Source organism: Eurypyga helias, unplaced genomic scaffold, assembly GCF_000690775.1.
Source record: "Eurypyga helias isolate BGI_N326 unplaced genomic scaffold, ASM69077v1 scaffold11136, whole genome shotgun sequence".
NCBI classification, from domain to species: Eukaryota; Metazoa; Chordata; class Aves; order Eurypygiformes; family Eurypygidae; genus Eurypyga; species Eurypyga helias.
In genome coordinates this window covers 43,305-59,517 of record NW_010257232.1, presented here as the reverse complement: position 1 = coordinate 59,517, position 16,213 = coordinate 43,305, and the positions used below count along the sequence as shown (strand labels likewise).

Below are 16,213 nucleotides of genomic sequence, written 5' to 3'. Positions count from 1 at the left end.
GCTCCCACTAACACAGCTCAGGAACCTGTTAGCCTTCATCACTCCCAGGAGACCATATTGGCTTGTGTTCAGTTTGCTGAACCTTCTTTCCAGGTCCTTTTCAGCAGACCTGCTACCCTGGCTGTTAGTCTCAACACAGATCAAATACAGCTGCTTCCTGACATAATACTAATGCACATCTGTTTATACGACAGAAATACATGTGTATGCTGGCACATGTGATGAGAGTTGGTCATATATCCTCTCCTATGTTCAGGCCATCCATCAGTTATGAGATGAGAGGCACTTCCACTTTGGTTCTGTGATGGACCCACACACAAATCCACATGCAAACACTTGTCCACTCCATTACAAAAATACAAGTTTCTTGTACACAAGAAGGGCACTCTGGACAAAACATTTAGATGCAATAAACCCACGGTATTTTACTTTGTAGTTTCACTCAGTTCTCTTTTCTCTCCCTTATTATAGCCATTTCAGGTTATTGTGAATAATAAAAAACCCAAACACCTGTGATGTTTTCTGTATGCTATTCATCTGCAAGTGTAAATAAATTTTTTAAATTAGTCTTAATCTTTTAACTAGGACTGAAAAAGAACTTAGACTGAGATGGAATTATTACAAAAGTATATGAGCAGAATCGGCTTTATATAGTACGATCCATATGATACAACTTATAAAACCTAAAACCTGCATAATGAAATGAATGAAAATAATAGATGAGAGAAGAGCAGAAAATGGGTCGTGTCAGTTGAATGGAAAGGTAAGCAACATTAAAAGACAGCAGACCCTAGTTTGAAATTGAGCTGCATTATTGTACATATTCCCCTGTGCTGTGCTGCTGGTGTAATGCAACTGTGACGGGAAGATGTTACTTTCCAGCACTGAAATGGCAGCTTAGATTTGAGTCAATTCAAGTACTGGCATTTAAATTGAGTCTTTAAACATTCTTGACCAGTGGATCTTTTTAACCCAAGTACAGGTATAGCCAACTACAGGTGTATGTATGATAATGTCTGATTCCATTAGACCATACCAGAATTGAAACTGCTCACATTGAAGTGCGCAATCATTAGTGCACGCATAAATTCAACATTAATAGAAACATTACATTGTAAGTCAACTCTTATTTTCAATACATTTACCTGAACATGAAGTAAAATGAAAAGTCTGCAGTGAATCTTTCAGGAAATTTATGAAAATTGAGAGCTCCTACAATCTCTGTCTCTAAGGTCATAATCCTTATCTCTCCTGTACCAAAGGAATAACTTAACTTCAACTAGTTTCAACTAGTCACATAAATCTTTGCTAGAAAAATCTTCTTGAGAGAAAAATTCTTTTTAGAGCAAGATCTTTGCAGTACTTGCTCATACCTATCTCGAAAAATAAAGATTTTTATAAGTAAGTGCAGAACTCACTGAAACAGCTCCAGGTAAATTAAGCCTTTGTATTGTTCTATCTTAATTTGACCCCAAATCCAGTTACATTCAGTTCCTAGTTGACTTTTGCCATGCTAGACACCTATCCATAACCCAACTTCTTTTGCAAAAGTAATTTGAAAATAACAAAATGCTGATGTGATGTCACTACCAGCCTAGGTCAGCTTCAAGTCAAGTACTCTAGAGGTGAATGTCAACATCCTATTTCCATTGCTAACAACCACCTAGCTGTAATATCTTTAGCACTGAAATACTGATCCCTAAATCACTACTTAACCAAATATTTAGGATAAAGTTGAGAAAATTTGAGGTACTCAGCAGTATTCAAGAACTATTTCAAATAAAAGATATTTGACCATGCCAAACCCTTTCAATAATTTGAACTCCAAATAAGAAAAACCATCCACCTCACCTTCACCACTCCATTTCCATGCATGGTGATACAGTTGTTGGGATCCTCTGAAAGTTGGTATAAAGCCTGAGCTGTAGCTCTGTGAACTGATGGATCATTTGACTTCAAGTAGCGTACTAATGGAGCTACAGCCTTGGTCTCTCCAAAGGTAACTCTATTGCTTCCCAAAATGCAACAGTAGGAAATGGCTTCTGCTAAGTGACGTCTTAATTTGTCATTGTTCTGAAGAAGGTAAAAACATAACAAATGAGAGACAACATAATATAATAAAAATTTCATAGAAAAGCAGAATTGTTTCTCAAACATCTTGAAGGCATCCTAATTTAACTGCAATACAATTAAAAACTGGAGGGAGCTGTAAGGTATGGAGCTAGCAGTCCGTTATTATTCTTGTTGTAGGAAGAGTTGTTGAATTTGATATTACTTCAAAGGTGCTTTTAGACTGACTGGAAATTAGATATGAGCATTAAAATGTAACATATAGCCCCATCGTCGAGATTCTCTGCATGGCTCAGACGTATTGCTCTCTCAACCCTTTGAGCTTTCTTCATATCGCAGCTGCATCTCTCAACAGAAATATTCAGCAACAGTGACTACAAAAATGATGCTCATCTTCCAAAGCAATTTCAGTACTGGTCACAGTGTGTTTTCTTGTCCAATACACATTGCATAAGGGAAGGATTCTACAGCTCTTCCTTGTAGCTGCTGCAAAACCTTTTAGTTGGGTGTAATGCAGTGTGACATAAGAAACACAGATACTTAGCATAATATGTTTAGAAATTACTTACTGTGTTTGTGAGTTTGGACAACAGAGGGATGACTCCATGATCTGTTATAACTGCTAAATTTTCTTCATCTTTAGCTATATTTGTAATGGCTGCACACACGCTTGCTAAAACTTCTTTGTTCTTTGACTTTAGCAAATTGACTATCAGTTCCAAGCCACCAACAAAGGATCGAACCATTTCCCCAGCATCCTAAATGACAATCAAAAGAAACGTTATATTTAAGTATTCAATCTGTATTTATATGCAAATGTTTAAAAAAGAGATTGGCACGACACAATTATTCCAAACTGCAGCTATTGCTGTGTTGCCTTCACCAAGGAGTATGGCTAATTTGGAACTCAGAGCTCTCTTGACTGATATATGAGTTACACTGCTTTACATACCACCATCTAGGCAGAAATGCAATGCCTAAATAAAGGTATCCAGTGTCATTTTAGGTATCACAGGGTATTCTTCACGGCCTCAAGTTGTCATACCATAAGGGTCCAAATCTCCCTTATCTGCTGTATCGTATTTACCAGGTGGGTGCCTCACATAGCTTCAGGCATCTAAACCAGTAACAGACACCCCTGCTTAGGCTCTCATATTGTCTTTCATTTCCTACATTAAGTCTGACAGCTAAGACAATGAAACGGTAATATTATTTTCTTGTATAAATGCAAATGAGTATTTAGGAATACTTTAGAAATGAGGTTACATAAGTCACAACCTCACCTGGGAGAGAACCACAGTGCATGCCAGAGTCTGAAAAATCAATGTAAAATGTGGCTAAAGCTCACAAACACAACTCTGGAAAAATGTCTATGTATGCTATTAAAAAAGAAATAGAAACGTAAAACATGTGCCTTGATGTGGAATGCAGTATGCAGGTCTGGTCAATCTTCTCCCTCTTGAAAAAGATGAGTAAAATTATAAAAGAATTTTGAATGGGCCCATCAGGTACTTTAGTTGAGGGGACCTTTATACTAAGCTTAGATATTTGTGTCTATCAGGAATACAATCTATAATCCAGCCCAACATTTTTTGTTAGATTTTCAACCTTTCGAATGCAGATCTGGAAAGATGAGTAGTACTCTTGAAATTCTTTGCCCAGTGAATATAGAAGTTAACAAATTACTTAATTGTGGATGAGTTAAGGATTTCTATAGAAACATAAGACTTAAGAAGAGCAAATGAACTATGATTATGAAATAGATATAGGTCAGAAACTACGGTGGGCAAGAACTTCAGGTGTTTTTTGATGGTCATCTAATTTTTATGGAACTATTTACTGAAAGTATGACATTAGTGCCCAAGTCTCACCCTTCACAAAGGGTAGTGAAAATAGGTCAGAGGAGTTTCTTGGTGGCATTGTGGTTGCATATCTTCAGGTGGCATTGGATGGCCTGGTGTCAAACTGTTATTACATTGGAAAGAGAGGAAAAGCAACTGGCCAAATGGACAGCAGTAATTCTGTAGAAGAAATTTTAGACTATGCATCTCAGTGATGGTAAATGTGCAGAGATGGAAAGAAAGGTCTGCAAGTGGAATTTCTTTCATTTGCTTCGTTCAACAGATCAATAGGAGAATTTTGAGTAAAAACTACTAGACACTCTCCTGAAAACTTTTTGGCTGAAAGGTCTTAGGACTTCATGAAAGTGCAAGCATGGATAGTATGAACTTTCCTAGGGCTAGGGTGTGACCCTGAGACCAAGAATGGTTTTGATTATATTTATTTCTTTTTGGTGGCTGATTTATGAACAAAGCAGGGTTTAATTGTATTGTGTTAGCTTTGCTGAGCAAATCCATCAAATTGCTCATGGACTTGGTAAAGAAAAATTCCCGAAGATGCTGCAGTTCATCTTTTCAGTTCTGGGTCCAAATGCCAAACAGAACTCTTAGATGTGATGTTTTCTTCTCTTGGAAAGCAAAAGCATTGGATAGGCCCATCAGGAATGAAACATTTTCCACCATAAGCAATGCAATTCTTGAGGCTGGAAGAGAGAGGTTAAAGCCATATACCATGATGGTCAAAACCAGAAGCCACAGCATGTGGGAAAGGGTAGTATCCAAGAGCAAACTTCGTGCTGAAGTCCTAAAGAATCCAGAATGAACAAATAACAGAGGCCCTTACAGAAATTAAAAGAGGATCTAAATGCATATGCAGAAGGAGAGTAAAGGTCTGTGACTCAGAAAAGCAGCTGAGAGAAAAAGAGAAGGAAAGGCAGTGCTCTGCCACTTCTATTACCATGTGAGCTGCACGTCAAGGCAGGTGGGTTACAGCGTGTTTCCCATGGCTGTGTTAGCATAGAAGTTTCTCTATCATTGCCAGCATATACATATCACAATGTAAATGCAGCTACAGAAAATCACCTGAACAAAACCAATATTTCTTGATACCAATTTTCAGGTCTGTCTTGAAATTTTAAAATTTGACCAAAGGCAGTAGATAATAGGTTACAGAGAAAGATTTCTACACAGAAATTTCTTATCTATACATATTAGAGGGCTAAACAGCAAAAATGAGCATGCACAGGAGAAGGAAAGAAAATGAGATACTTTACATTTACTTCAATTCCTTAAACTTTACTACAGAAGTGTGCACAACCTTGTGTCTAAATATTGGCTCAACGAATGAGAAAGATTTCTGTCCAACAGGTAAACTCTACAGTAAAGTGTCTAAGATGTGAAAGGGGCCTTCTACACATGAAAATGATTCTGCTTTTCTGCATGGTGCAGGGATCTGTGTATTATTATTCATGCTCCTGAAAGATGGTTCACAAAGAGATAAAATAATCTGTATGCCACCTTAATGAACTAATACGTATATTTTGTATTTTCCTACTAATATATATTTTCTTTCCAGGTGATTATAACCCTACCTGCTAAATTTTTTTCTGACTATCTTACACATACTTCATTTTGTAAAGGACTATGGTACACTTAAACTGATGTAACAATATATAAACAATCCAGCAGTAAGGAAAAGAAAAGAGTTTCAATAATCGTCTGTGAAACCAGCTAAACACAAGGACAGAACCTTCTACCAGTGATGAAAAGCAGAGGGAAACTGCAGAAACCACATGTCAGGAAAGTTTCCCAAATGTGATTGTGGGTGTAGTCTGGTGGTCTGTGCAAGACAAAGAGAAAAGTAAAGAAGCAAGAATCTGAAGAACAATGAGCAGAAAGAAGGATGGAAATTAGAGCTTCAAAATCTGTTATGTTACTTACAAGATTTTTTTTTTCTCAAAGAAATTTAAACAACAAATGCAATCTCCTTAGTATCATTTAGCAAAAACCACATACTTGCTTTGTACAGTAAATTTCTACTTTTTTTTTTAACTGGAAGATGTGTATTTATTATATAAAATTGTCATACTTTAAAGATATTTAAAGAAGAAATTATATGAAGTGGTGTCTGTGACTGAAAAGATCTGGATTTAATTCTTTTGAATCTATGTTCTTTGAGTATACTTGTATTAATGATCAGATAGCTGTTCATACTATGAAGTCTAAAGTAATTTCTGTGATTTCAGTATCCAAATACTCTCAGGCATGTTCAACTGTACTTATTTTTGTAACAGAAGAGAAGAAAAATCATCTGTAACATGTCATTGGAAATCTTTCTTGCATGTTTTGTTTCACATAGAAAAAAAGTAATCTTTAAATTCCACCTTCTAAATTAATTAACGCACAACTTTTTTTGTGAGACTTTAAAAGGCATTGTCTTTTCCGGCTATTAGTGTGTGATAAGCTTTCAAATTTACCTGTAGTCTTTAAACTTCACTGTAGAAGTGTGTCACTGTTTCAAAGTCTGGGTAGTTTACTATTGTGTAATAACATGATTTTGACATTGAATGCGAAGTGGAAAGTGTTCCATTTCCAATCGAAAACTATGTTTATACTTCAGTATTTACATACTGCAAAGTCTAATTTATTAATATAGCCATTCATTAATCTTACACATTGTGCTGGGTTTACTCAACAAACTTCAGGTATTTTGCAAAGCTTAGTGCGTATCTTAGGACACAGCTATACAAAAACAGCTTGACAGAAAAGAAGAATGCCTTTAAGCGAATATAGGCAATTTACATTCCTTACCTATTCTGACAAAGCCTTACTTTTTAGTTGTCCTATCATGGCTGCTCAGTTCACATTAGGCAGGAAAAAGAGATGGTATGGTTAAAAAAAGCCTAAGGAACAGCCTTTATAGATAAAATTGTTGATAAAATCATTCCCACTGATACGGAATAAAATAGATAATTCTATTGCATACATCTGAGTGCATGTGTTAATGATAGGTTGAATGCTTCTGTTTTCACAGTAATATTCCCTGAGCTAAACAAAGTAAGAGGCCAAACACAAAGACATTTAAGGAAGCAATAAAAAATGTTTAAAAAAATAGGGGTGAGAGGAGCAGGAACGTTTTGCTGTATTAGCAGGAAATATCTTAATTTTAAATCTTCATCGTTATTATAAATGATAATTTAATATTTAACCTGAGATGACAGATATGAAGAAATATAGATGGATAAAGTACATTTTAAGTGGCTGAAGAAGACAGGAAGAGAGAACAGGATTTTTGAATGACTTCACATGACCACATCTTCTACCTAGCAGGCAGCAAAGCTTTTATCCTCAGAAAGTATCATAAATACTATTTCAATACTGGATTCAAAGGGAGGAGTTTGCAACCTCAAGCAGTCAAAAAGACCCCTATCTGTTGTAGATGTTGAGGCAAGCAAAGTTACCTGCTGTGCTAATGAAAGCCTTGTCTTGCTACTCTTTAATCACATATTTTCATCTTGTTGAACTGCCTGATCATTAACAAAATTTAGTTAGCTCTCCATTTTCCCTTATTTATACATTGGCTTCTGCCAAGAGCAGAAATACTGTGAGATAGACCAGCTTTACACTTTTTTTTTTTTTTTAAATTAGGAGCAGAAAGCATTGTGATATTTGCAGAAAGACAGATTTGGAAAAAACACTTGATCATTTCAGTATTTATACAAGGAGTACATTTGGGATTTTTGAGTTCTCTTGTCATCATATTACATGGTTTTCTGTGGTTATTTTCATTTAGTAAATAAAGTTCACCAGCCTTAAGTTGAGACATACAGTTCTTGTAAAAGAACTACTGAATTATTTTGTAACTGAATTCTTTTCTTATTTCTTCCAAAGTGAATACTGGTTTCTTTATTTGAAACATTTAAAGCTAAACACTATATTACAAGAACACATTGTGTTTATCTTTAAAAATAATCCACTTGAAAGATAAAAGTTTCTCCACTAAAAAAGCAGTATTTCACTCTTAGAACAATCTTAAAAAGCTTAAGGTGTCAAAGCTAACTTGTCAAATTGAATTGCTGTTGCCCAAAAACCTGATGGTATGGCTGTGCAAATAAACTTTATTTACCAAGAGTCATCTTCACATTTTCTTTAATTCTTCCCCTACTGCCAACTGAATAACTAATCAACCTAATACATAACCCACTTCAAAATTCTAAAGACATGCAACACATAGATTTCTATATTATAGCTGTCCAGTGAAAAAGGGAAACACATCGTTTATGTAATGAAGTTTCTCTTAATTTTCCATATTTTTAATGAAATTACTTTAATGGCTAATTTTATTCCTGTCCATACAGCTGTGGAGGCTTCCACTGTAGTAGAACCAGTGAAGAAATACCTTGTAAAATGAGACTTCTTCCCTGCATCTCACAAGTCTTGTTGTGTTGCAAAAAAGCAATGTTTTGAGAAAACAACAGCAGACAATCAACATGGATTTCCTGCCCTCTTAACCTCACTGAAGCAGCGAGAGCCACAGCAGCAAAGCAGAGTAGCTTTAACATGCCTTCAATACTACCCTGTAGCCTGGAAGAACAGAATACCTTACTCCTGGCCCTTTAGGGATTTGACCATCACACAGTTAAATATTTGGCAAGTATATTGCTGTTGTTAGTTTCAAGGAACAAAAGCAAAGTCCACTAGCCAAGCGTACAGCCCCAGAAAGCATGCAATGCATGTTCTCTAAGCGACGGTGTGGGGAAAAAAAAGTGTACATAGTCACTCATGCAACTTCTAGTAGTTCTTTTGTCTATTGTTTTCCTTACTTTTCAGTCTGGTGGGCTATACCTACTCTTCCCTTCCCCTCCTCACAACTCTCTCTGAAATTCAATCCTGGATGAATGTCAAAATTCTATTTGTTTTCACAGAATCAGTGAAACTACTAATTTAAAAATCTTCTGAGGCCACAGGAGAGAAAACATCATGATTATCTTTAGAATATTTTGAAAAACATTTTAATAATGAAAGTATGAGAAACAGATAACATTGAATAGCTGGAAAAACTAAACATTGTTTCCATTGGTTTTGGATTGAACTGAATTCAAATAATTGTGTAAGCAAACTTTTTATAATTCTTAATATATCTATGACATAGTCATCACTAATAGGTAGTTTAATATTGTAGAGATGCAGGACAGTAATATTGGAATGTTCTGAGGACAGTCTAGCTAAACATTCAATGCAGTGACAACACAAACTAATAAATTGTTATTACAATTGTTGTTTGTGTTTTTGAACTCTGGTATGGTTCCATAAATTAGTAAATGAGAAGGCAGTCATATCATATTGTACCACTTATCATTATAGACCACTGAAAATCTGAACAACAGGCATGAAGTATAAAATAGGTTATAGTTCCATCAAAAGCTTCTGCACTAGATAAAATGATTGCTTGCAATTTTCTGGTTTATATTATGCAGCAAATCAGACACAATGATCCTGGTGCTCTTTTCTTGCCTTACACATCTATGTAAGTCCCATGTGGGAAGTGAGAGGGTAAAGATAGGGAAAAAAGTGAGATGGACAAAAAGGAAAACCAAAGAAGAGATGAAAAAAAAAAAAAAAGTGAGGAGGATGGGGTTTAAACTTTTTATAGATTTTTAAAATCCAATTAGCGAGTCTAATGTAAAAGTACAGAAGCTACATGACAAACTGTTGACTAGCATGTGTAGCTATTATAGACTAAGTTGCAATGAAAGCTGGTCAAATATTTTCCAGTGGAACAGTATTCCATCAGAAAATGCTAATGGAATGGAACCAAAACCTTGCATAAGAACACAACGACTTCTTGAAAGGTTTTGACAGAAACCAGGCAGAAAGGCAGGCTAAATTACCAACGTGCCTCTTCATCTTTTCTCTTGTCAACCAGATGGCTGGTGAGTAGCCTGCCAGGCTGCTTGGCTTCTGGTTTTCACAGAATCCCTGACTGCTTGCCTGATGGGCTGCCAAACAGCTGGAAAGCCAGGTCTCCAGGATCTCCTAAGCTTTTTGGCTTCTTATGGTCTCCAAGCTCCCAGGCAGCTGCTTTGCATGGAACTTAGGACCTGAGGCTCCCCAATGAGGGAGATACGGGTTATGTTCTTAGTTCCCCTTTGCTTCCCAGCTTTCAGGTTATGTCTTTTACAGGAACTGGACTCCTATATTTGTAGATATAAAGGATCTCAAGGCAATTTATGGCAGGTCATTTGGGATCTCCAGGGTAACATACCTATAGGAGGTCCAAACTACACGTTAGTTGGTTCACTAAACCAGGCAGCCTGTGTGAAGGGATAGGCTGGTCCTGCATGCACCCTGGCAAGCATGGCAGTCAGCTAAGGATTGACTAAGTCAGGTCTAACTTGCTGGGTTTTCAAAATCTCCAAGGACCCTGGACTCTCTGGAAGGGGAGAAAGAGTCTCTCTTATAGTGCTCTTATAAGAGAGTACTCTCTTACAGTAGTAAGAGATATGAGATAACATATAGAGAAATAGCTATGATTTATGTTAAAAATGATGATGTCTAGATGAAACAAATAAGCAAATGGGAAGAGAGCAGTAAGAGTACTAAGTCTGAACAGCCAAGGTTTCTGTATAGAATTGCAAGAAGCATAGCAAGGAAAACAAAGTGGAAAATGCTGTACATACTCAAGAAGGGAATTTTGACATAATAGGCTTAACCAAAGAATGGTAAGTAAACAAAAATGTATTGGTACTACTTAAGCAAAATTTTAAAAATATAAACCAAATGAACAACAGTGTACATTATGGGGCAGGACTAATCGCTATACACTACAATTTTAAATTAGTAAAACATATAAACAAAGCGTCTTAATTCATTTAAAACAACAAATAATTTTATTTAAGTATCAGAAGAATTTCCAATTTCAACTAGCTTTTTTACTTTCAGTAAAGAAATATTCTCTGCGGTTTTCTACATACTATTATGTTAAAAATTTCCATAACAAGCAAAATCTATGTAAGAATGCTAAACGGCATGGGTCATCGCAGCATATTTTCCACCCACAGGTTAACTCCAGACTTCTGGCTCCAGTAGCAGTCACTTCCTCAGTATATAATAATTTTGCAAGAGCGAAGGCTACTTGACCTTCACACATACCAATGTCATCACCCTTCCTTCTTAAATCTGGTTTAGTTTTGATTTTTTTTTTTTTTTTTTTTGGTGTCAGCATGGACATTCTCTTTCCCCATATGTAGGACATACACAGACAACCTTAGATGACCAATCATCCTTCATCACACCTATGAAATTCTACTGCAGGCTGAAACGGATCCTATAACTTGGGGGGGTGGGACACACTTGGGAGGAAGGAGGGGAAGAGGGGGGAATACCACGCTTTATCAGAAAAGTGTGAGATGTCATTTTACAAGTACATTCTAAGAAAATAGAATAATTTTCCCTCTCTTTTCCCTCAAATCCCCAGTCTCAGACTGTTTACTTAAATGATTTTGACAGACTTTGTATGTAGCTGGCTTCCTGAAGTTCTTCAAGAAAGCCTGTATATTGGTAGCTGTAACAAAGGCTAAAACCGAAACTTTGGAAGTTGAAAGCCGATACGCAAGTACAAACCAAGGACAGAGGAAAGGACGAGGCCTGGCATTACCATTCGTTTTCTGATGTTTGCACTCAAAACTCTACTAAATATGAGGATGGAAAAAAACCTCTACATTCTTTTTTCCCCCCCAAGACATACTATTTAAATGTTAGTCTGTGAGGCAATAGGTATTTTCATACAAACTCAAGCTGGCAGTGTTCCTCTTGTTGGCAGAATGCCTTTGGATGAATTTTATAATAGTCCAAATAACATCTTTGTAGAGTTTCTCTGAATTTTTCTGTTTGGGCTGATGTACACTGGGAGAACACTATAAATACTGTTTTTCGAAGAAGCATCATAACCAAATACTACCGTTCCAACATCAACAGAGTTGAGTAGACTTTTCTTAGCCATTTTTCATAATCATTTGTGTTTCTTGGACAGTGCACTTACATTTTGTCATTACCAATGTGCCTGCAGTAGTAACTTTTCTTTTTGGAAGTAAGGAACTAATTAATAAGAATCTGCTTCTATTAAGATAATTCCTTTGAATAAACTACATTATTTTTTCTTTAAGTATTATATTTCGAAGAAATGTATGAACTAATTTATCCAAAATCATGAGATATTTGTTGAAGATTCATAAGTAGCACTCACAGGTGCTTTGCAAATTTTCTCAGGAGGGTTCTACCACCCTAATTATATCATTGCCAGCATACTTGTAATATCATCACTCTACAAGAAATTCTTAAGGCTAAAAATATTTAGAACTAATGCTGGCATACTGAAGTGATGACTGATACCAAATCATTATTGTGGCTGGCAGAGCTGTAATAGTTTATGTACTATAATGTACAATTTATATCCTCTATTTAAAAAGTTGTAGATCTGTCATGGACCAAATATCACTGGCCTCTATCACAGTGCTGTAACAAACAACATCGCTTAGCTATATCATACTGATACAATTCTATTATATGGGAAGTACTCTGAACCAGCTACCATAAAGTAACTGTTAACATATATAATCTAGGTTACAAGAACTTGGATTCTGCTCCCTTTGCAATTAACTTCCTGTCTAACATCAGGCAAACTAGTTACACCCAAAAGGTCAAAACTGGTTAGCACCTAGGCATCTTGAGAACTCAATCTTAGTCTTCTGTAACTCTTATCCCCCTAATGGTAAAACAGAAATGGTAGACTTTTCAATCTTAAACAGATTATGGTGAAAGGAAGTGCATGAGAGATAGTCATGTACGCATATACTATGACAATAACAGCCCTATCAGCACGATAGATTAGCTTCTAAGATTTCATAACTATAATATAAAATAACTTTTAAGTTGTATTTACATAAAACGTCTGTGTAAAAATTGGATGCTGCACTACATGGATATAAAAATTTGTTTCCGATACTATTAACAGTCCTATTTCATCTACGAATCTCACACTACAGAATAGAACCATCAGAGCTTCCACAAAAGAACATAAAAAGAAAACAAATCCAGATTCCAAGCTCACAGCTATTCGAAATATAGTCTGCAGTCCCAAGCACAGGCTTAGAAAAGCCAGAATGTCCATAATCCTTTTGAAGTCATATATTTATTATTGCTTTTGAATCAAGCACTGCATAAACCAAACTGTGCTTCTTCGAAGATTGTGTAAATTGTTGAATATTATTAAATTTGAAAAAAAAAACCCAAAATCTTGTTTACATAGAAGTATCTACTGCACTTCCATAGTGTGGCTATAATCACTGCTTTAGACATACTTCTTTCCATTCAGTGTCAGAGGAAAGGGTATTATTGGTAGGTTTGTTTCAGTGTGTCACTCTGCCTCAGTCTCACACAAAGAACTCTTTGTGGGGTCACAAATTAGCATGTGGGCAGGCAGCCAAGGGAGATGAAAGGAGGATGGTTACACTAAGGATGTACATAGCTTACACTCATCAAATACCCAGGGCAGGGGGGAAACCAAAACCCAACAAAAAAACCCATGTAGGCTATAATTTCAGTACTGTCCTCTATCCCCTTAGTTTGTGAAAAAAGTGTTTCTAGTGAAAGCTCTAGCAATGTGGAGTTCTACTCTGGCACTAGAGGTTTCAGAGTCTTACACATAATAAATATTACCTCAGTTCTGAGATAAAGTAGTATTTTAACATTCAGTTATAGCAAAATTATTCAAGAGAGAGGCAGGTATAGTCATTCCTTGACAGATGAAACATGTATACACCCCACCACTAGGTAAAAATACCCCTTTATTATACCAGGGTGTATATGTTAAAAAAAAAGATGGAAAGATAATTCAGAACAACCAGCATGCTTGAAAAATGTCAAGCAAGCTGCCATTGTAGAAATCATTGTGAAGAAATATAAAACGCTTAAGTTATAAAAATCAAGACCAAATGTTTTCACAATACTTTCATCCATTTATCTACATCCATCCATCTATATAAACTAATAGCAACCATACAGTCCTCAGTTTCAAACAGGAAACTGCCTGCAAAGGATGCTAAGGATATCTAGCACTTTGAAAGAATTTGCATTTTTTAAATAGTCAGGATCTCAAATGATGTGTAGAAGGATATGTGTTGGCGGTACAGGAGAGAGAAGATGCAAAAGCTGAATTAAATATGGAGGTAAATTGGAAATGGAAGATATTACTGTACAAGGATTACGGATAAAAGTCTACCTAGTATGCCAGGAAACTTCTAAAAGGAAACAAAACCTTCTTCATTTATTTTACCATGGGTCAGTGGTAAGAATTCACTGAAGATGACTTACAGCTTCTACTCACCACTTTATCTCTGTTTGGAAACCTACATGAAATTAATGACTAGCTCAGTCTTCTGTGCACAACTGACCTGCACAACAACCACTATTCACAACTGGCACTTTTTGTTGGCAGTCTGAGCAGAAAATCTAAGGATTACATTGGCACCGAGTCTGAAATACGCTCTGAAACCAAATGATGGTCACTTGAGAACACAACTGAAGTACCTCATAGTGGAGAACAATTACAACTACCTGTGCTGTTCATAGCCTGGGACTAGAAGCTTTCCATTTTCAGCATTGTCATATTTTTAGTATGCTTTATTTGGGAAAAGTAAGTTATGTTCTGATAAGTTATTAAAATATATTTTCCATATACAGTAAGCAATGCAAAGGCAAAACAGAATGCTATAATGATTCCTAGATGGAGGACTATTCACTTTTGAAAGGTGAATACACTGATGTTTTTAAGCAGTTAACAGAATAAAATAAAGAGAGTGTAAGTAGCAAATAGCAAAGTATTGCCGGAAATCATCCAGATATAAAAGTTATATGTGAGTATATATATATGTATATATATACATATATATATATGTATGTAACAAAACTATTACTTTAAAGACTTCCTTACCTTAGCATTTTCAATGCAAGGACAAATAGCCCAAGCTGCACTTGCTTGAACATCTGGATTAGGATTTTTCAACAATGACCATAACAAACGAACTCCATCTAGACGGTCAATTATCCTATTGCAGAAACAGACCAAAAAAAGAGATAATTAATTATGGAGCAGACAGTGTTAGATTTTAAATTACATCAGTTTGCTTGGAACATATATTGGTATGATTTTCTTTAACATACTGTTTTGCTTTATGCAAGTGCTTGTGTTTTAATGTCAGCTGATCGCCATCAGCACAGTCAGTAAACATTGCTTACTGTAGCAGATGGGTGTGAACAAGTGATGTAAAGAGAGATTATGTTTTCTAACTAAATCTCATTAATGCTGTTTACTTTTTTCTCAGCACTGTCATTCAAAATGCTTCTAGAAGATCAACTAAACTACACTACATTATAAACAGAATTCATAAATGTAAAAACAGGCATGTGACTTTTTAATGATCTGCATGCAAAGTGAAATCTGAATTCAAGCATACTGGCTTCTTTCATATGGTAACAAATACTTTCCAAAACAAATATTTATGCCCAAAAACTACGTACTTAACTTTTTATTCAGTCTATGCTTAATGTATTTACCTTACTCTATGCCATATTTTAAAATACTGTGTTTCTAATCTAGCATTAGAAATTAAAATGGTCACACCACAGTGCATCCTTTGTTGGGCCTGAATAACGTGTAACTTGTTTCCCATATGTTCCTGACCAACAAGACTAACACTGAACACTATGTTATAATTACTTAAACACACTGTAATCAAAGTATCTTCGTGACTAGCTGAAAAATGAATTATCATCAGAATCATCTCTACACCATCTGTGTTATGTTTACATATCAATCAGGCTTGGGGATCATAACTTCACACTAGGGTTTAGTGAATACCTTAAACGGAAAGGAAGGTCAAACACAACTGAATAGCCTTTACAAAAATGCCTTTTCTCAGAAAGATATGTTAAACCTAAAGCAGATGAGCTGAAGATTAAAAAAAAAAGAATATATATATTTTCATTTTCTAACCTCAGAAGTAAAATTCAATTGTACAAAATTAGTCTACATCTTTAATTGTAAATATAAGATAAATGTAAATACAGATTGTATTTAAAAACATCACATAAAACATCCCATTTGTGTTCACCATATATAGGTTTGCCAGGAAACTTTTTAACTAATTATAAAATCAGCTTTCTTTGTAATTCTATCATCATTTGAAGCAGAATTAAGGACATGAACTCTATCTAAAATACCAAGGATTTATTCATAATGCTTCTAT

At 35.5% G+C, this 16,213-nt stretch overlaps 1 protein-coding gene across 1 annotated transcript in view; it reads right to left on the bottom strand.

Annotated features, from left to right (window-relative positions):
- Positions 1 to 1,851: 1,851 nt before the first annotated feature.
- ARMC4 (armadillo repeat containing 4) overlaps positions 1,852 to 16,213 on the bottom strand; it is a gene marked incomplete at its 3' end in the record, with an annotated part of 57,235 nt that continues 42,873 nt past the window's right edge. Inside the window, exons 16-18 of the mRNA XM_010153945.1 lie at positions 14,899 to 15,013; positions 2,640 to 2,828; positions 1,852 to 2,073 (exon numbers count right to left, since the gene is read on the bottom strand). Coding sequence (XP_010152247.1) covers positions 1,852 to 2,073; positions 2,640 to 2,828; positions 14,899 to 15,013 — 526 coding nt within the window. The remainder of the gene's footprint in view (positions 2,074 to 2,639; positions 2,829 to 14,898; positions 15,014 to 16,213) is intronic.